Source organism: Myxocyprinus asiaticus, chromosome 13 (genome assembly GCF_019703515.2).
Source record: "Myxocyprinus asiaticus isolate MX2 ecotype Aquarium Trade chromosome 13, UBuf_Myxa_2, whole genome shotgun sequence".
Lineage (NCBI taxonomy): Eukaryota > Metazoa > Chordata > Actinopteri > Cypriniformes > Catostomidae > Myxocyprinus > Myxocyprinus asiaticus.
In genome coordinates, this window is record NC_059356.1 from 16994852 (window position 1) to 17016741 (window position 21890).

At 44.0% G+C, this 21890-nt stretch overlaps 1 protein-coding gene and 1 long non-coding RNA gene across 2 annotated transcripts in view; one reads left to right on the plus strand and one right to left on the minus strand.

The window, feature by feature from the left end:
* The window catches only part of LOC127449993 (uncharacterized), an 84955-nt gene extending 71870 nt beyond the window's left edge, over positions 1-13085 (plus strand). Inside the window, exon 3 of the long non-coding RNA XR_007898890.1 lies at positions 12531-13085. This is a non-coding gene — a long non-coding RNA (uncharacterized LOC127449993). The remainder of the gene's footprint in view (positions 1-12530) is intronic.
* Positions 2856-21890, minus strand: part of baiap3 (BAI1 associated protein 3) — a 100345-nt gene continuing 81310 nt past the window's right edge. Inside the window, exons 27-34 of the mRNA XM_051713665.1 lie at positions 16281-16360; positions 15959-16067; positions 13785-13856; positions 12576-12659; positions 10531-10651; positions 10325-10448; positions 6963-7168; positions 2856-4523 (exon numbers count right to left, since the gene is read on the minus strand). Of these exons, the coding sequence (XP_051569625.1) occupies positions 4420-4523; positions 6963-7168; positions 10325-10448; positions 10531-10651; positions 12576-12659; positions 13785-13856; positions 15959-16067; positions 16281-16360 (900 nt within the window). The 3' untranslated portion in view covers positions 2856-4419. The remainder of the gene's footprint in view (positions 4524-6962; positions 7169-10324; positions 10449-10530; positions 10652-12575; positions 12660-13784; positions 13857-15958; positions 16068-16280; positions 16361-21890) is intronic.

The window sequence follows — 21890 nt, forward strand, 5'->3', positions numbered from 1 at the left end:
AAAGACTTACAGAAAGAGAGAAAAATTTAGCAGAGGAGGAGCTATCTTCTGTGTCTGAAGCATAAGTGACAGGTGTGAGTGATTATAGGAATTTGGAACTTTAGTGCTTTGTCGGTGTCCTTGCTCGGTGGACTCGCACAGGTAGACTCGCTGGTCTTTACACGTGTTAGTCTTCACACGAGGAGGGCTTCACATGAGGGCTGCCAATTCCACTGTCGCTTCTGCATCAGCGACCAAGTTAAATATATATATAGGCTGATATGATGTCGTTAAGTGAAAATAAGCTGGACACGCCTTACTATTTAGCAGAACAAAGCTAGTACTCTTAAACAATGTAAATTTAACACACAGTAAACACACAACTCTAACCCTAGCAATGAATACTCTAAGACCAGTGACAAAACAATGCAATACACACACACACACACACACACACACACACACTTAAGTAATGCTACTTCAACACATTTTGACAGGTAGGCCCCAGAGTGAGACTGGGGAACTTCACTTCAAGCACCTGTACAGTCAGCACTGGTGGCCCCCAGGAATGTGTGCTCTCCCCACTACACTTCTCCCTGTACACAAATGACTGCACCGCCAAGGCCTCATCCATCAAGCTACTGAAGTTTGCTGACAACACTACAGACATTGGCCTCATCCAAGATGACTGGTGCAGTCAAAATAACCTGGAGCTGAACACACTCAAAACGATGATAGTGGACTTTAGGAGGAACACCATAGCACCACAGTACTTTCAGTGGGCCACGTGCCAGCTGAGCAACTGCCATTGAAATGAATGGGAATGCTTAAGAATAGCTTTCTGCAGGTAATAAACCTCCTTGACATGCACAAATATCAGTGGAATGCAAATATAGTACATGAAATACAGACTAGTATGTGTATCAACCCAATGAGTGTGCTTAATGTAAGCATTATGTTGCCAACACTGGTGCTAAACTTTTCCGTTCTTATGATTAGAACACACAGCCTATACAGAAAGGTCTCACAGTAGACTTCAAAGTCAAAGAAATATTAAAATAAATCATCTATACATAGCATAATAACTATGTATAATAACAGGGGTTAATAACTAGGTTTCTGCTCCATGCTTTAAAGTGTGCTCATAATTATGATGCTGCAACACAACACAGATAATATCCATCTCATCCAGTGGGCGTGTTTCCCTTTTGCTCTGGTTTGTAATGGCATTATCTGCACTCTAAAGAGCCCTATGTGTTTAGAAGAATAGCTGTGATGCCATTAGGCACATGGTTTTACAATAATTGTTATTTTCTTTAAGGACGAGTTGTGCATTTTACTGTTTACATAACTGAAGTCAACCCTTAATACGCCATCTAGTGTCTGGTCAAAGAATTAAAGCGTGTAATATTCATCTATGGGGACATCTGGTGGTGACTCCATACAGTAGTTGTATTGTACTGTAGGTTTGTAGTAGTAAATATAGACTCCACACCTTATGTATTTTTCCATGACAACACTATCTGTATAGTAGTGATATATATATATCTAAATATGATATAGAGCAGTGTTTTTCCTAATACATTATATAGCCCTCTACTAGGCTGGCAAATCACACCTCTGCTGTTTGATTATGCATTTACAAAATTGTCAGTTTTTCTTTTCAGCCTTTTCCTATTGTAATATAAATATGTTTGCATAATATGTAGGACATATGCAGTTCATGGTAATATCAACACATTTGAATGTTTGGCTTTAAGGCCTTTTTGTTTACTTTTGTAGGTTAAACATTTTGGTACTCTATTGGGTCGTAACTTAATGTCTAATGTGTCATCTTGAAGCAAAACCATTTGAGAGTGCTGCTAAAACTGAATTCTAGTGTAACCATGTATTATGTTATGATTTTTTTTTTGTTTGTTTTTTTTTTGTAATTAGAAATCATTTTGGTATGCATCATACAGTATACCGGACCATACTATACTGTAGTAGTGAACCACCTGAAATAATTGCCAGCGCAGTGCAGATCTGTTTAGTTCGCATTGCGAAAAACCTACAAATGATTCGACCCTGTTTAAATGAAGGTCTATCATATTCAGAAATTTCTTCAGAAACACTCTTTTTACTCATTACTGTTTCTTTATTGAATTCAAGGTGCACGCAGCCACACACGTTCATGCACACACACCATATACACCATAAATGGAGTCACAAAGGAGACAGAGAGTTGCTGATAGTATCACATTCTTGAGCTTGTTTCAATTGGAGCACTAATATCAGTGATGCTGAGTGTTACAGTACGATTCAACAGCATTTTGCCTTCATTTATTAGTGAGTGTGTTCTCAAGACTCATTTCTGTTGGTTTACACACACCAGGAGGTGAAAAGCTGATGCTAAGTGTAAAGGTCAAAAAATGAGAGAATCTCGTGAGCAAATGTAATAAGCTATTACAATGGATGCAGCTGAACAGAAGCTCTATCTGGTGAGTGCTATTGGAAATGAAGAGATGGAAAAACATGTTTGTAAAAAACAAGTTCATAAATCCAATGATTCCCAACAGTGTCTAAGCTTACAAAAGTATGCTGACATCATTAACAAAAAGGATACCATTTTGAACACCATAGTTTCTTGGACATGTACCATGGTAGTTCCATTGTACCTTGGAGTACCATGCAAATACAGTAGTAAATTAATGGTATATTATTCAGTACCCCAGTATTACTATCTGATACCATCATTGTACCATGGTATACTGTTAAAAGTGGATACATGCAGTTGTTACCTTAAAAGAATAGTTCATACAAAAATTACAATTCTTTCATCAATTACTCACCCTCGTATCATCCCAGATGTGTATGATTTTTTTTCTTCTGCAGAACACAAAAAATGTTATAGGAATAGTTCAGCTGGTGGCCAGAACTCTGAAGCTCCAAAAAGCACATCAAGGCAGCATAAAATAAATCCATATGACTGTGATTAATGACTTCAAATGTGATCCAAACAGTTTTGGGTGAGAACAAACCAAAATATAACTCCTTTTATACTACAAACCTTGACATCAGCAATCTTCTTGGCGATCATGATTTCAAGCTCAATTACACTTCCCAGCGCCATCTAGTGCTCTGTGCTAGAGGAAATCATGATGGTGCCTAGAGACCGCTGATGGCAAGATTTATAGTGAAAAAGGAGTTACATTTTGGTCTGTTTTTCACACCAAACCAATTGGATCACTTCTGAAGACATGGATTAAACAACTGGAGTTGTATGTATTACTTTTATGCTGTTTTTATGTGCTTTTTGGAGCTTCAACATTTTTGTCACTATTCACTGGCATTAAATGGACCTACACTGACACATTCTTCTAAAAATCTTTTGTGTTCTGCAGAAGAGAGAAAGTCATACACATCTGGGATGGCATGAGGCTAATGTTAATGATGAGAAAATTTTTATTTATGGGTGAACTATTCCTTAACCCTTAAACATTACTTGCATTGGTGTAACCTAATGAAGTCAGTTATATTAAATAATATTTTTTAAAACTTGAATAAAACCAGTTCACTTAGATGTTACTACAAGTTAACTGACAACATTTTTTTAACAGTGTATCACGACAGTATTTTTTGTAAGTGATCCCGAAAATTATAGTAAGAAGCCTTTGTAATGTGAGAAATATCCTAAATTAGACCTTAATTTTTCTATAATCATTTACTACCAATAAAAACTGTTAATTTTGGCAGAGAAAAATACAATAAAACACTAAACCCATAAATTGAAGAACCACTTGGCATAAACAAATACATTCTTTAGGAAAGACAACATCTTACAGAAATGCTGCAATAAAATCTCAACACAACCCAGATTGATTCAAGGACAAATACTTGACATTCACAGTTTAAGATTTAAACAAATTCTCTGAAAGTATTTTCCTTGATAAGAGTGAACAGAGAACACTTTCGATCAATAATAAGGTAAACATTAGTGTATAGGTTCTTGCTTTTTGATTACACGAAAAATTATCAAGATTCTATCTTTCCTGCCCTGTGCTACACTTTCAAAACTGTGGCTTATAGATACATTTTAGTACTTTTTTTTTGTTTGTTTGTTTTGTTTGTTGAAAATCCTCAAAAGTAAAATATGTTTATTGTCTCCTCAGTATTTCAAAGTTCAAGACAAGCTAATCTGTACCTCAAATACACTTTTGTGTCATTTTTTTTTTTTTCAAAATAGTCCCTTCTACTGCTAAAATCATACAGTTCTATTAACAATATGCTCCATCAGTGGGCTTCAACATTAAACCACAGCACAGAGTGCTGAACAGTGATAAAATACTGATCTTTAAACACGAAAAATACACATTTAAAAGAGTTTGCATTTGAAGAGTAAACATGGTACAACAAGTAAAAAAAGACTACATCAGAAATACGTGCACTACAGGGGAAACATTACTCTTCCTCCATTGACTTCTCAATCTCCTTGAGCTTTCGTACAAACTCTTGCGCCTCTCTGTCTCCTGTTCTCGCCTCAAGCATCTTCATGATGGGCTTCTCTGTATCAATAAAAATACCTAAGTCAGAAATGAATCCATCAGACCAGACACAAAAATAATGTTTTGATGGCAGACCTCTCAATAGGGAATGACACATGTAATTGGAAATCCTTTCAAGAGAAAAACGAAATCATATTGGACAGGCTACAACAGACACTAAGTGTCAAGCAATGTTAAATGGAATGCTGACATAACAATGAGATCTTAAAAGTCCAACTGACTTCACTGTCATGTTAGTATTAATGTTAATATTTGATGTAACCTTTGAATAACAATATTATGTGACATGCTTCATCATTTTGAGTCACTTTGATCCAGAAACACTAGTGTATTGTTCACTAAAGGAAAAACAAAAAACAAAACAAAACAAAAAACAACAACAACAATTAAATGATTAAATCTCAGCTTTCTAATGATTTAATTATTGTGTTTCTACTAAAATCTTAGATATAATGCTTTAAAAATGTGTTTCTGGGTCAAAGTTACTCAAAATGATGGAGCAAGTCACATATACACTGGCCCTAAAATGTATTTAGACACTTAAAAGGATAGTTCACCCATAAATGAAAGTGCTCTCATCATTTACGCATGCCATCTTAGATGTGTATGACTTTCTTTCTTCTGCAGAGTACAAATTATGATTTTTAGAAGAATATTTCAGCTCTGTAGGTCCATTCAATGCAAGTGAATGGGTGCCAACATTTTTACACTCCAAAAAGCACATAAAGGCATCATAAAAGTAATCCATACAACTCCAGTGTTTTAATCCATATCTTCAAACATTTTCATATCAATAAAATAATTTATTTACTTTGTCATATATAATATAGCAATAATTGTTTTTTATTATCTTTTTTGCTAGAAATTCTTCTCCCTGTCCAGTAGGGGGCAATATGCATGGAGAATGTGAATCACCAAAAACACAAGAAGAATGTGAAAGTGATCTGTTTCTCACACCTATCATTTCACTTTGGAAGACATTGATTTAACCACTGGAGTCTTATGGATTACTTTTATGCTGATTTATGTGATTTTTGGAGCTTCAAAATTTTGGCACCAATTCACTTGCATTTAATGGACCAAAAGAGCTGAGAAATTCTTCTAAAAATCTTCTTTTGTGTTCAGCAGAAGAAAGAAAGTCATACATATCTAGGATGGCATGAGGGTGAGCAACTGATGAGAGAATTTTCATTTTTAGGTCTATCCTATTAAACCACAATTAAAAATGTATTAAGTTATTGCATTTCATAACTAAATATACAACCATTTACTTGAAAGTTCAGCCATGACAACTACCGGAAAGATTTAGCATGTTAAGGTGGGTATGATATATTGATAGGATATTGGTCTTGGCGGACTAGACCTGCTAAGCTGCTGCTTCTTTTGCTGCTGCTGCATAACAAGTACAGAGACTTGCTACAGCTAGAAAATACACATACATATTGAGTTAGCATGTGGACATGCTGCTGCTCAATTAGGCAAAATGCAAGACATGCTGCATCGAGCATGTATGACATAATGCTGCACAAATAGACATAACAAAAAATACCTATGTAGCAGATCTAGACAAGTGAAGCTGGGGTGGAGGTGGGTTTCAGAGAAAAAACTCTTGCATCACACTGTAGTGAAACTGGCTTGTCTGCAAAACTGAGCCATATAAATATTAAACAAAGAGAGAGACGCAAGTTGATTAGCTACCGAATTACAAGTCAAAGAACCAATCAGCTTACACCATGAGAGCTAATTGGCTTAACATGTCTGTGGCAGGGTGGAGGGTGGGGCCGGGTTGTGATTCCGTACACCCGGCCCCTAATAAGGCTGATTAAGCCCGAGAGGGATAAAGCCGACCGGAGACGGCAGCACGACAGAGACAGAGTTACGGACAGCTGTCCGACACCTGTGTGTGTTTGTCCTTTTGGTTTATTTTATTATTAAAATATTATTTATATTGTCAAGCCGGTTCTCGCCTCCTCCTTTCTATCAAATGTGTACAATGTAATGTGAGCAAACCGACTTGCTAACAGATAAAAGTCAAAGAACCTATCAGCTTGCGCCGCATAGAGTTGCATGGCTGAACTTTGGTCATATAGCACAACCACGTTTTTCAAGCACAGTATTTAAACATAAAGAAGATAGGTTTAAAATAATACATTAGACTCTTCAAAATCAAGACAAAGACAACCAATATTTTAACAGTTTCAGGTTTTAAATCATAGTGAATCTTAGATAATGTCATCAATTACAGGCGTTACATATGCTAGCACACCTGTGTGATCTTGAGGGGAACTAACTTCCACTAAAGATGACCTAGTGGCCAGTTGGTCAAGACTAGGTAAGTAATGTTAGTTCTGAGAAAAGGTAAATATTTGTTTATCTTTACTGTTAAAAGAAATTTGCCTCATGTCACAGGTGGGTAGATAAATTGACAGGTCAGCGTACCACTTGGTTTTTGGCGGGACAGGTGCAGGATGACGGGTTGAAGGGTCTTTCCAGCGGGCGTGGCACTCGGTCTGCCTGGCCAGCAGAAGTCACTCAGTGGGGCCAAGGCCTCGCCAGCGAAATCATTGGTGGACAACCAATCATAATCCATCACAGTGAAGGTCAGGCAGGCACACCTGTGCCTGTACTGCTCAGGGCTAACATGGCTGTGGAGAAGCAAGGGGACTCATAAAGTCAATACAAATAGTGTTCTGTTCACTACATAGTAGTGGTGAGTTGGGGATATGTTATTTGTATGGGGATAACTACATTTTTCAAAATCAACATGTCAGTGGGTTGCCTCAATGAGCCTGTTAACATGCACACCAATACACTGAACCCATTTACAATCACATCAATATGCTGATTACTCCCAAAAGTCAGTTTATTTAAAAAAAACAGATTAAGCAACAAATTTGCATTTACATGACATCTGAAGTAATCGTGATTCTCTGTTTTTGGTTACAAACCTCAAAGAGGCATGCGCACAACACTTGTGTACATTGGATAAGCCGTGAATGCCGGTTAAGTTGTTTAGGGGAACGCGTGGCTAGTTGTAAAACACGTGGTTTAAATGTTTCCACACACGCTGGTAAGACGTAACGTAATTTTTTTTACTTGTTGCCATATCAACACTGTGTAGATAAAAAAACAAATAAAAAAAACTTTGGAAGATATCGCCAAAAGTTCATTTTAAAGTAGCAAAAGTACAAATTCACATGAAAGTAAATTTTCATCTCTGTTTTTACTGTTGTGGCAGGGTGAGCAAGAGACAGACACAGTGGGTGTGGCGTCAAGCCTCGGAGAGGCATTTACTGGAAACAATAATAAACGTAAAAATGTCCAAAAGGGGAAATAGTGTTTATAATAAAAGGGGGAATCTGGCACCCTTGCGGTGAACGGGGCTCCATGAAAGGGGCGGGGTAATGTCCATAGGAAAGCCCAGGCACAGGCTGGGTCAGTTGGCCGCTCACGCTCCCCTCCAAGGTCCACGGCGCGTGGGGCGGTGGCGTCACTGGCGGCCTGTCTTCCCAGGCCCGCGGCAAGCGTGAGGGGAAGGAGGCCCGGCATCTAGCCCATCGGTGGCAATGTGAGCTGTTCATCCCCGGCGACTCATTACGGCGTCCGGAGGTCTGAAGAACGGGTCCGGCAGCGCGTCCGCTTGTCCGATCCCTCCCAGCTCTGGTCCTGGGCGTGTGAGGATGCCAGTGTGTGCACACATGGAGATTTGAAGCCGGCTCCCCGAGAGGAGGTGCGCACTGCATTTTTAAGACAGCGGTGATGAAGCATTATCCCCATCAAGTGTGCCTCATTCACTGCTGACCAAACAAGGCTTATTAATCATGCACCTCTTCTCGCTCTCCCGCCCAACTCCCGTCATGAGCCTGGCTGAAGGGCGGCCCTAAGAGGCGGGGCAACATTGAAGAGCCAGAGGGGCGGATCATTCCGCCACATCTCCCCCCCAAGTGTCACCCCGTCGGAACCTCCCATGCTCACATCCAATCATGCAATCCAGAGCCGGAGGTGCACACTCTTTAGCCGCCCACACGTGAATGCTACTTCCTCAACCAGGCCCTACGGTCAGAGTGGACGTAAGGGGGATACCTCTCCGGGCCAACTCCTCCTCTCACTCGCACCCAGGTGGGAACAGAGAAAAAACATGAATTAATATGACAGCCTCAGCCAGCTACAGGGTAAATGCTTATTAAATGCCACGTACAGTTTGCTGCAGCTGGGAGGCCGTCCTCGTGTTTTCTCCGTCCCACTCCAGGCTTTCCATCGAACCGGCGAATGAGGGGAAGAGTGACGTAACTGTTGGTGCCCAACTGTGCCGTCTTTGCCCACAAAAGTGCCCGCATTCTCCACCACTGTGGCAGGGTGAGCAAAAGACAGACACAGTGGGTGTGGCATCAAGCCTCAGAGAGGCATTTATTGGAAACAATAATAAACGTAAAAATGTCCAAAAGGGGAAATAAAGTGTCCAAGGGGGAATAGTGTTCATAATAAAAGGGGGAATCTGGCATCCTCACGGTGAACGGGGCTCCGTGAAAGGGGTGGGGTAGTGTTCATAGGAAAGCCCAGGCACGGGCTGGGTCAGTCGGCTGCTCACGCTCCCCTGCAAAGTCCACGGCGCGTTGGGCGGCGGCGTCACTGGCAGCCTGTCTTCCCAGGCCCGCGGCAAGCGTGAGGGGAAGGCGGCCTGGCATCTAACCCGTCGGCGGCAACGTGAGCTGTTCACCCCCGGCGACTCATTACGGCGTCCGGCAGCATGTCCGCTCGTCCGCTCGTCCGATCCCTCCCAGCTCTGGTCTTGGGCGTGCGAGGATGACAGTGTGTGCACACATGGAGATTTGAAGCCGGCTCCCCGAGAAGAGGTGCGCACTGCGTTTTAAAGACAGTGGTGATGAAGCATTATCCCCATCAGGTGTGCCTCATTCACCGCTGACCAAATGAGGCTTATTAATTATGCACCTCTTCTCGCTCTCCCGCCCAACTCCCGTCGTGAGCCTGGCTGAAGGGCGGCCCTAAGAGGTGGGGCGACGATGACGAGCCAGAGGGGCGGATCATTCTGCCACACTGTTTATTTAAAATGAGGCAAACTAGGTATAATTTTAATCTCCAATCTTTTAGCTAGCATCTTACATAGTCTTTTAATTCTCTGATCGCCAGCAGAAGTGACCAGCCAGGTTTAAATCCCAGTGTGCGCCGACAGGGGCATGTTCACCTCACCTGCGGGGCACATTGTAACATTTCACTTTCTTTTTTTCGAGGTATATTGCGAAAAAAGTATACGCTGTATTCATGAAACAAGACCACATATGTGTAATAGACATGTGTGAAATTAATGTGAAAAAAGAAAAATACATCGAACCACAAGTACATTTACACAAACTTAAGAATTCCAAAAAGTGTTAGTTTGTGCCCTGCTCTCCCCTACATGCAATGCAAAATCAGGGTAATGGGCAAAAATGTCCTTGTGTTGGTTTATTCTTAAGCTGGTTTCTTCTTACACCGATAAAGTAAAGCCATTATATGATGCAATGCTCATGGCCAAAATGTAAAAAAAACAGTGCAACTCAAGACGCAATGGCCAAAGATGTGCTTCTGATTACGTAAGGCTGTAACAGTAGTGCTTTAAAGAAGATAAAGTGAAAGATGCAACTTTTCCAAGAGGATTGTTCCATGCTAATTAAAATACCACTGTAAAGTAAAAAAAAAAAAAAGAAGAAGAAGAAAAAGATAAACAAGCTGACCTCTCAACGAGGACTCATTGACTATCGTGACCGAGTGGTGAGTGAGTGAGGAGTTGGTCAGGTACTCACAAGTAAAAAAGCTCATCAAACACAGGATGCAGAGTTTTGAGTTTTACTTGAGTGCGCTGACTCCGAGCTGTCGGGAAGAGGTGATGAGGACAGAGCTCCACGATCACAAATGGATCACTGAGGCCTAGGAAGGCAGAAATGATGAGTCCAATTCAGATTCAGATCAAAGAAGGGAGAACAAAGGAACATTTGTCACACAGGCTTACCGTTAGCATCTAGTGCAATGAGATCAGCTGCATGCAGTATCTCCACAGTGAGTCTTTGCTCAGGGGCATCATAGTAACACTTCACACTGACACGACCAAACCGACTGTGCTTTAGGATTCGCTGTAAAGCAAATGTGCATTTACAAATTATTACAAATGATTTCACAGCTCTTTGGAATACCTGGTTCTGACTGGTCAATGGCACCATCTTGTGTTCAGATATTTCTTATTAAGAACCGCACAGCCACAAATCAGACCGCTCATCCAGGTATTGTGAATTTGCGAGTTATCTTTCCTGCTTCTCGGATCAATGTGCGATCTCTACAAGTATGCTAATAAAATAATTGAATCTAAAATCAATGTTACACGTGCATTTATTTATTTATTGTAAAGTAGTCTTGAAATAAGCTGTAAATGAGCAGTCAGACGGTCCTTATTTACAAAATAAACATCAAAAGAACTGTCGCAAACCGGAGATGGAATTCAGCTGTTCAGCGATTTCTTTCTTCTCACATAATTACATAATTTCAAGGCAAATCAATGTTTCATGTCCATTTATTTGTCCGGATGTCTTGTAATAAGCAGGATAATGAGGAGTGAGACAATCATTTTCACAAAATAAACCAACAGAAATCTGACTCAAACCGGAGGTGGACTTCAGCTGTTCAGCGATTTTTTTTTCTTCTCACATAATTACATAATTTCAAAGCAAATCAATGTTTCATGTCCATTTATTTGTTTATTTGGCAAGAAGTCTTGTAATAAGAGGTATAATGAGGAGTGAAACAATAATTTTCACAAAATAAACACCAACAGAACTCCAGTGCAAACCGGAGGTGGATTTCTGCTGTTCAGCAATTTATTTCTTCTCACATAATTACATAATTTAATCGTGAATCAAAATTTTACATTTTATTTGGTTAGTAGCCATGTAATAAGCAGGATAATGTACAGTTGGCCAGTTGTTATCGCAAAATAAATACAAGAAGATGATGACAAGATGATGGTGATACAAGACCTGATGACCCTGTTGGGGTTTATTTTGTGATAATAACCGGCTGACTGTCCATTATCCCTTACTTATAAGAGTCGAAAGCAAAAAAATATTTCTAAAATCAGCATCTTAAGTTTGGATCTAATAACAGATTACCACCATGTTGGGACTCTACAATTTGCTTGGTTTAGTGAAAATATTACTAATAGAGGTTGTCTCAAAACCTAGTGAGCTGCTTACCAAGACATTATTTTTGGATATTCATGGGCATTTCCCTGATACATATGTTGTTTCAAATTGTAGGTAGCAAAATAATGCAACTGGTACATACTTCACAAATGTGCAGCCTTATTTCATGTATCATTCATGGATAAGGCATTTAAATTTCCAAACTTTGCGAAAAATGACATCCAAGATGGCTGACGAAGCCAAGGCTAATATTTATTATATTGTGTTTATTACAGAGAAGTATCAAGAGGAAATTGTTTCATCCAATTTAAAATGTTTAATTTCACCCATTATTTGTGTGTGCTATGTTTACATGTATAAACTAATTATTAGATAATTTATTAATTAGCTTAGCAGCATAATAGTTCTAGAATCAACTGTAAGGTATGCAGTCCACTTATTGTTTTGTTTTGTGGGCATGAATGAACATTGAAAGGAATAGTTCAGGTTTTTGTCAATGCGATCAGTCAAGAGACACAGAGTTTTGACTTCACTAATCCTTGTGCAAATGCGAATATGATTAAGAATTCTTTAACAATGTTAATAAAGTTTCTTTTTGGTTAGGATGCAATTGAAATAGACAGCTGCCCATGTCGGCAGCAGAAAGCGAGTCAGCTCACCAGGAATTTCAGACACAGTCAGAGACTTTACTAAAAATCTTACACAGTGCAAAGAACGCTTAGTCAAAGGGGAAATGATGGATGTAAACTTTTAATCATCAGAGGAAGGAATAGTATTTGTGATTTGTGCTCCTAATCAACACCTCCTCTCTCTGCAGGGCTGGTGCTGAAAGCAGTGGCAGCTCAGCAGGACTCCTACCCACCTGCTGGGAGATTTTCTCCAGGAAATACTGCTCGATCAGCTCAAAGGAGGAGCACTTGTTCAGACGCAACTCATCGTCCAGGGCCTGATGAAAGAGGGAAATCATTTTGTTAGCAGCATTGGTCAGTACCACTGGTCAGGGGCAGTCCTAGGGTCAGCGGATATTTGGGGTTTAGTGCATACCAAAATGAATGCATGTGGGGCCATCCTTTGACATTTGAAATATTGGAATATAATACATTTTATTATACATTTTGGAGCATTATGATAAATGAGTAATTCTCTCAGTATTACTAGATCTAAGACTAAAAAGGTCCACTAACCTTAATCTCAGACTCAGACCTAAACAATGGTTGGAAATCATTGCATTTTAAAACACTGTATTTAAAAATAATTTTGTCTCTTATGGCTTTCCATAGTCTAATGCACACTGTAACCTGATGGCAATATGATGTCACTTGCCGGGTGTTTTTAAGTGTTGTTTTGAAGTTAGCAAGCTGTTAAAAATATACTTCTGAGAAAAAAATATAGTTGCTGGATTTGACAAAGTTTGTTTGCCAACTAACTCCTTAAGCACAGCTGTGTATTCCACTTTGTCTTCAGAGTTATGTCTGTGAAATATGTGGTGCTTATTACTTCTGGATGGTGGGAAACTTTGACCATGCCAACAAACATGTTTAATTTTTTGGTGTGTTCTTCAGAGCTGAATGTTGTGCCAAAATGTAAACGAGCATCCACTTTATGGCAGAATAAGAAAAAATATGCAAATATTATAATAATGATATTTTAACTAATGCCGGTGGTCCAAAGTCTAGCTTTCCTTAATTATAGAACATAATTGCAGCCTTGATGGATTTAATTGTGATGAAAATGACCAAGCATGAAAACTTGTCCTCTGGTGAAAACAAGTTGATAAAAACATTCAGGGCTTTACATTTAGTAATTTACATGTATTATTTAGCAGACACTTTAATCCAAAGTGACTTAAAAATAAGAAACATAATAAGCAATATCTGCTGGATCACACTACCAAGCTCCAAGAGTAGCTAGAGTAGTACAGATTCTAGATCAGAAGTAAGAAATGCAAACAAGTAGACAAACAGAGAAGAGATATGGTTGTGGTCTGGTAAAGTGCTTGTGGAAGAGATGTGTCTTCAGTTTTACCAAAAACATTCAGTGCTTAAGCCCATGCCATTGGTCAAGTCCTTACCTTATAATCTCCACTTTTAAGGTCCTCTAGGAGCAGCCCTTCTCCATCAGAATTAAAAAAACGCACCAGTGTCTGCACAAAAAAGTATAGCATCAAGATGTCTTATCATAAGTCTGCTGTACCAGACTGACAATCAATACAAGTCAACTTTCTCCCTCTTTCTTTCTATTTTAGTTTTTCTGTATCTTTTTCCATGACATGACTACATAGAGACCAGCAGACCTGCACATACTCTGGTAACACACTCTTGAGACTTGTTATGCTAACAGACCAACTATGGTATATGGCAAACAACATGTTCAGCCCACACACTCGCGCAGCATTTCATGAGTTTTCGTGTAAATCTGTTGTGAGTTTCTGCCAGTACCTCTCTGTTGGAATACTAGATCTCACATATTGTAATACTAGTGGGGACATCTATTGAGCTTCGGTCAAGCACATTGAGAAATATCTAATGTGCTTTGAACATGCCAAGGATGCTGTGAGTGAAAACCATGAGTGTGAATGCAAGCTGATGGAAACTGGGCAAGGGGATACCTGCCCTTTGTAGTACACTTGTTTTAAACCCTTCATATTTACAAGCTGACCGTACACATACACTATATGGCCAAACATATGTGGAAACCAGAACACTACATACAGTATGTGCTTTTTGAATGTTTAAAATGAACATTTGCTCCTATTCAGACACAAGAGGATCAGTGAAGTCAGGCACTGAAGTTGGGCGATGGGGCTTTCAGTCTGTTCCAATTCATCCCAAAGGTGTTCATTGGGGTTCATAGGTTCTTTGACATGTAATCTGTTAGCCACTCAACTTGCACACTTTCCTTTTGTCTAACATTTAAATCGCCTCCATTGTTAACAAGAGTTTTTTTCTCTGAAACACTCCTCCCAAGCACCACCTGCAGCAGCAGTATAAAGGCCTCAATATACTTCATACGAAATCGAAGAACGAATGGGTGTGACATCATTTAGAACAAAATCTGGCCAAAAAGAATATGTTTTTTTAGTTTGTTTTGGTGGTTTGTAACAGCTCGCCAGCTTGAACTTTCAGGAAAACTTTGTACCAACTGCTAAACACCTTCTTAGTGCCATTGGTCCATGTCCTCGGTAGGTGTGACCTGAGGCTCCACCTACTTTGAGGCTGACAACTAATTCCCTTTCAGTTAGTTAAGATCAGTCAACATGAACACAGCACATGCTGGTGCAAATTTACCTACATCTAGATCTTTCGCATAGAGACATTTTCCAATGCAATGTTTTTGTTTAATTAGTCTACAAAAGGAATCAAATCTACTCAAATACTCTTGACTGCCCATGCATTCATGTGCTATCTACAGCCGAAAGCCATTAAAATATCTGTCCAAAATAAGATATGCCTATCATCATTCTTTCTCATTCTGTATTCTGCCCATTAACCCTCTTTTATACACCCATCTTTACAGTAGTAACAGTGTTTTAAAAAATTACAATAACAGTGTAATCTGTGCATATTATGGCCACGTATAGCGTGTTAGCGCCATGAATGAAAAGGTAAACATTACAACTTACACATTATGTATTGCATATACAGTTTGTTACTTTCAATAATAATCATTGATCAGCTCCTTTAACTGATCTCGTGTGAATTCTACTCATAGAATGAGGCATGAAGTCATTGATAACACAGTTTAAAGTCATATTAGTTGATGTTTTTCATGCAGTCTTGAGTGTCCTCATATTTTAAATGCTCCTCTAAATGCCTCCCTCAGCGGTGTGGCCGGTATCGCCTATGTTCACAAACAGTATGTTGTTGCTCAGCTGTTTCAAACTTCGCAGTGAGTGTGCCACAGCCTCAAGTAGATCTAGTCCACCAAAATCAAACCTACCAACATGGCATATCCATTATAAAACCTTAAATGTATTCCTAGAAATTTATGATAATGACTACAACCCTATTGTAAAGTGTCGCCATATTTGTTTAAGGAGATTGTACAATTGTATGCTTAATTTTATGCATCTGTTAGTAATGGGTGTAGATGAAATAGTCAAACCTTTCAATTAAAGTGGGTGACCACATACTTTTGACCATGTAGTGTAATTGGCTTTCAGCAGCACTTTCTAAGTATCAAAAGGATCTGACAATAGCTCTGGCTGCAAAGACATAACACTGTTTATGACTCATCTGCACTGACCTCTACCGTGTACTGGAAGCGTGCGTAAAATTCCACCTGGACACCTCTGTTCTCCGCCACAGTGTCCAGGATCATGCGCAGGAGCAGCTCCCACAGGCTCTGCAGAACCCTGGTACACACAACAACCAGAAAGATTATGCTCACGAACACGGCGACCTTCGGTACACAGTCATTTTCCACTCAGCTCACCTCATAATGCACTATTTACTTGAAAAACATGCTCCTAAGTGAAAATTTCTGTCATTATTGTTATCACTTCAATGATAGGTTTTCACTTCAACCCTTAGGTTTGCCACTGTCACTAAATGAAGGAAGTAATTACCTTGTTAGATTCTCTTTAACCAGTGACTCATTGAGGATGACTAGAGTGTCATCCAGGTACTTCATCAGAGGAGCCACTGCCTGAAGATAGGACACAGACACACATGGAAATGCAATATACATGTTAGGCCAAAGCTGAATTATGCTGATCTGATAAAACGTCATGGTTATTTTCGTAACCTCCGTTCCCTGATGGAGGGAACGAGACGTTGTGTCAATGTAGTGACACTAGGGGGTCACTCTTGGGAGCCCCAAACACCTCTGCTTTTTTGAAAAAAGGCCAATGTGAATTGGCGAGTGGAATTTGCATGCCACTCCCCCGGACATACGGGTATAAAAGGAGCTGGTATGCAACCACTCATTCAGGTTTTGTGCCGAGGAGCCGAGACCAGGTCCCGGCCATTTCAGCAGGTAGTTCAGCATTGTGGCAATAGGGACACAACGTCTCGTTCCCTCCATCGGGGAACAGAGGTTACGAAAGTAACCATGACGTTCCCTATCTGTCACTCACTCGACGTTGTGTCGATGTAGTGACACTAGGGGTCCTATACAAAATGCCACAACTATCTGAACTGTGTTACATGAACTGGTGGTGTGTGACGGGCAGACCGCTGTGTGCCTCGTAGCCAGTGCACCAGGCTGTCACGTAACCTCCCCCAACGCTTTTATGAGCATTGAACGGTCCTACAGGAACAAGTCAACTGCCCAACAACAGGGATGGGCTAGCCCAGCCGAGGCCTCTTTTCCTCTCTTTTCTCCCCAAGAAGAGTGGAATTTGTTAACCAACTGGGAGCCATACACTGGGGGGTGTCCCTCCCAAGGGGAAGACACCACGGAGACCACACACCGCCCAAAATGAGGGGGTGGGGGGATTTTGAGTGGAATATGTCACATGGTCTTACCGAGTCTTGTTGGAAGTATGTCATGTGGAGAGGTCCAATGGTAGGTCCTACCTGAAGGGGGAGGAGTTTCTACAGAGCATGGCGACCAGGGGCAGAGGGGTCTCTTCCCAAGGAAGATGCAGTTTACCGACAGGGAAATGATTTGCGGAAGACATCACATGGAGTCGCCTTCGGGGAACCAGCACATGTGGAGCACCTACTTCAGTACAGGGTCTCATTAGCGCACGTACTGGGCCGGCAGTGAGTTTCTCAGCAAACTCAACTGCCAGAGGGCTAAGGAGGAAAGTCATCCAGGGATCACAGTCTGTGAACACGACTGGGAGTCAAGAGCGCACGTCTTCACCTCAAGGGAGGGGAAAGGCACTATGCGCAAGCGGTACACCCAGCCAGCTGTCCCGGAACTCACCTGCTCGTGCCTGACAATTCACAGGACGAGACTGCCTCAACCCAGAGATTGGAGAACCTCGCAAAGGTGCTGGGTGCTGCCCAGCCCGCTGCTCTGCAGATGTCTGCCAAAGAGGCGCCACACTCCTGGTAGAGTGGGCTCGTAACCCCGCAGGGGGTGGCGTGTCCTGAGCCTGATATGCCATCGCGATTGTGTCAATGACCCAGTGGGCGATCCTCTGTTTAGAGACAGCGCTTCCTTTCCGCTGTCCACCAAAGCAGACAAAGAGCTGCTCGGAGCTTCTAAAGCTCTGCGTGCGATCCAAACAGATGCGTAAAGCTCGCACCAGACACAGCAACACCAAGGCTGGGTCTGCCTCCTCCTGGGGCAGTGCTTGCAGGTTCACCACCTGTTCCCTAAAAGGGGTCGTGGGAACCTTGGGCACATAGCCCGGTCGGGGTCTCAGGATCATGTGAGAGTAACCCGGACCGAACTCCAGGCACGATCGCTGACAGAGAATGCCTGCAGGTCCCCTACCCTCTTGATGGAAGTGAGCGCAGTCAGGAGGGCAGTCTTCAAAGAGAGTGCCTTAAGCTCAGCTGACTCCAAGGGCTCAAAGGAAGCTCCCTGTAGACCCCGAAGGACTACAGAGAGGTCCCATGAGGGGATGAGGCGTGGTCTGGAGGGATTCAACCTCCTAGCGCCTCTCAGGAACCTGATGATCAAGTCGTGCTTCCCCAAGTACTTACCATCTACAGCATCATGATGAGCCGAAATAGCAGCTACATACACCTTCAATGTGGAGGGGGACAGCTGCTCCTCCAGTCTCTCCTGCAGGAAGGAAAGCACCGATCCAACTGCGCATCTCTGGGGGTCTTCACGTCAAGAAGAAGACCACTTAGTGAACAGACGCCACTTCAAGGCATACAGGCACCTCGTAGAGGGAGCCCTAGCCTGAGTGATCGTATCTACCACCGCGGGTGGTAGGCCACTTAGGTCTTCCAAGTCCCGTTCAAGGGCCAGACATGGAGATTCCAGAGGTCTGGTTGCGGGTGCCAGATGGTGCCCCATCCCTGAGAAAGAAGACCCTTCCTCAGGGAAGCACAACTATACTGAGGGGTGCCTCGGTAAGGGCATATCAAAGCGGGCAGTGGGAGGATTCCCGGGAAGCAAACAGGTCTACCTGTGCTCGACCGAATCGACTCCAAATCAGCTGGACCACCTGAGGGTGGAGTCTCCACTCTCCCCTGAGGGTAACCTGACGTGACAGCGTGTCCGCTGCAGTGTTGAGGTCGCCCAGGATGTGAGTGGCTCGTAGCGACTTGAGGCGCTGCTGACTCCAGAGGAGGAGATGGAGGGCAAGTTGTGTCATGCAACGGGAGCGTAGACCGCCTTGACAGTTGATGTACGCTACCGTCGCTGTGTTGTCCGTCCGGACCAACACATGCTTGCCCTGGATCAACAGCCAAAACCTCCGCAGGGCGAGCAGTACTGCCAAAAACTCTAGGCAGTTGGTGTGCCAATGCAGCTGCAGGCCAGTCCAGGAGCCGGCGGCTGTGTGCCCGTTGCATACATTGCCCCAGCCCATCTTGGAGGCATCTGTTGTAACCACGACATGCCTGGAGACCTGCTCTAGGGGAACCCCTACCCATAGAAATGCAAGGTCGGTCCAAGGACTGAAGAGGCGGCGACAGATCGGCATGATGGTCATGCGATGTGTCCTGCGGTGCCATGCCCATCTCAGGACTCGAGTCTGAAGCCAGTGCTGAAGCGGTCTAATATGCATCAACCCGAGCGGTGTGGCCGCTGCTGAGGATGCCATATGCCCCAGGAGCCTCTGAAAAAGTTTCAGTGGAACCGCTGTCCTCCATCTGAACGCCTTCAGACAGTTCAGCACCGACTGTGTGTGCTTGTTCGTGAGGCGCGCTGTCATCTTGACTGAGTCCAACTCCAAACCGAGAAAAGAGATGCTCTGAACTGGGGAGAGCTTGCTCTTTTCCCAGATGACCCGAAGCCCCAGTCGGCTGAGGTGCAACTCTCGAGAGTGAGCTAGGATTAGCCAGTCATCGAGATAGTTGAGGATGCGGATGCCCACTTCCCTTAGCGGGGGAAGGGCTGCCTCTGCAACCTTTGCGAAGACACGAGGGGACAAGGACAGACCGAAGGGGTGGACCTTGTACTGGTACGCCTGGCCTTCGAAGACAAACCGCAGGAAGGGTCTGTGTTGAGGTAAGACCGAGACGTGGAAGTATGCATCCTTCAGGTCTACCGCCCCGAACCAATCTTGATGCCGGACGCTCGCTAGAATGCGTTTTTGCGTCAGCATTTTGGACGGGAGTCTGTGCAAAGCCCAATTCAGTACTCGCAGGCCCAGGATTGGTCGCAACCCACTGCCTTTCTTCGGTAAAATGAAGTAAGGGCTGTAGAACCCTTTCTTCATCTTTGCTGGAGGGACAGGCTCTATCGCGCCCTTGCGCAGAAGGGTAGCGATCTCCGCACGCAAGGTAGTGGCGTTCTTGCCCTTCATTGAGGTGAAGCAGACGCCGCTGAACCTGGGCGGGCACCTGGCGAACTTGAATTGCATAGCCGAGTCGGACGGTCTGGGTCAGCCATCGTGACGTGTTGGAAAGCACGAGCCACGTGCCCAAACTCCGGGTGAGGGGGACCAAGGGAATGATCACGTCGGATGTACCAGCGGGTGGGGCCTCACAGCGGGGCAGAGCTCGAGGTACCACGTCGAGGGGACTCGAGCCCCATGGCCGTGCTGAGTCCAGGGACATCGAAGCACTTACCTGGCTCCTGCCACCCACCATAAGATTGGCCGAGGAGGGGGGAGGAGGAATCTTGTCCCCGTAGTCCACCAGAACCAATCCCGTGCGGGCATGTTTGTGCCACAGCTGGGCGCACAGGGGCAGGGGATCTGCTGCTGGAGCACCATACCTGCCAAAATGGGACGGTGGTCGTGACGACGGCCGTGCGCACTGGACATGTGACCCAGGAGACGAGGAAATAATTATTTTGTCAGGCTTTTGGGTGCCGCAGCCTCCTGGGCATGCGGTGATAAAATATTCTCCTCCCTGCTTCGAAGCCTTCCTCTGTTTCTTAGCGGCCGGCCGCGAGACAGGTGGCGTCTGCTTCCTGCGGAGGGCTCCATGCCAGAGCCAGGCCACGGGGCGGGCTGTGGCGGATCCGTGTTGTTGCTGCAGGAGGACGCCCTTGGAGACGAGCAGACAGGGTGTGGGGTCTTAAGCAGTGCCGGGGCAGGATATGTTGTAAGGCCTCCGTCTGCTTCTTCACCGCCAAGAACTGCTGGGCAAAGTCCTTGATGGCATCGCCAAACAGGCCAATCTGGGAAATGTGGTTCGTCAAGGAACCGTGCCTTGTCCGCCTCTCCCATCTCGACCAAGTTGAGCCAAAGGTGCCGCTCCTGGACCACCAAGGTGGACATCGCCTGCCCAAGAGACCGCGCAGTGACCTTCATCGCCCGGAGAGCTAGGTCGGCTGCCGAGCGCAGTTCCTGCCTCAATCCCAGGTCAGAACTACCCTTGTGCAGTTCTTTTAGAGCCTTGGCTTGGTGTACTTGCGGGAGAGCCAGTGCCAGTGCAGGGCGGAGGCGGCTTGTCCAGTGGCACCGCAGGCCACAGTCATCAGGGACAACGTAAACCTACAGGCCCTGGATGGGAGCTTCGGGCGCCCGCGCCAGGTGGCAGTGCTCTGCGGACACAAGTGCAATGCGAGCGCCTTATCCACCTGGGGATCACCGAATAACCCCTGGTCGCTCCACCATTGAGGGTAGTGAGAGCGAGGGAGCTGAAAGACCGGGACTGGGCAGTAAAAGGTGCCTCCCACGATCTTGTCAGCTCCTCATGCACTTCCGGAAAGAAAGGGACCGGGGCAGGGCATGGCCGTAGGTGGCGCCCTGAGCCTAGGAACCAATCATTGAGCCATGAGGGTTCAGGGGAAAGTGGAGGGTTCCACTCTAGCCCAACGCTCGCGGCTGCCCGGGAAAGCATGTCCGTCATTTCCGCATCGGCCTGAGACTGGGCGACCGTTCCCGAAGGAGGAAGCCCAGCCAAAGCCTCTGCGTCAGACTGGACGAGCCCGCTCTCCGATGTTGCGCTCGATAACTCATCGTCTTCCTGAGCTCCAAACGAGAAGTCGAACTCGCGCTGAGACGAGCCGGTGGTCTCGTCCGAGAGCCCGACCAGGATAAGCGAGCATGCTGGGGAATGGGAGGTCCGTGGGGGGATACCCAGCAGAGGTGATCCTATTGATGTCCCCAAATCGCCCCCAGTGCTAACCGACGTGGCCTCAAACCCGTAGG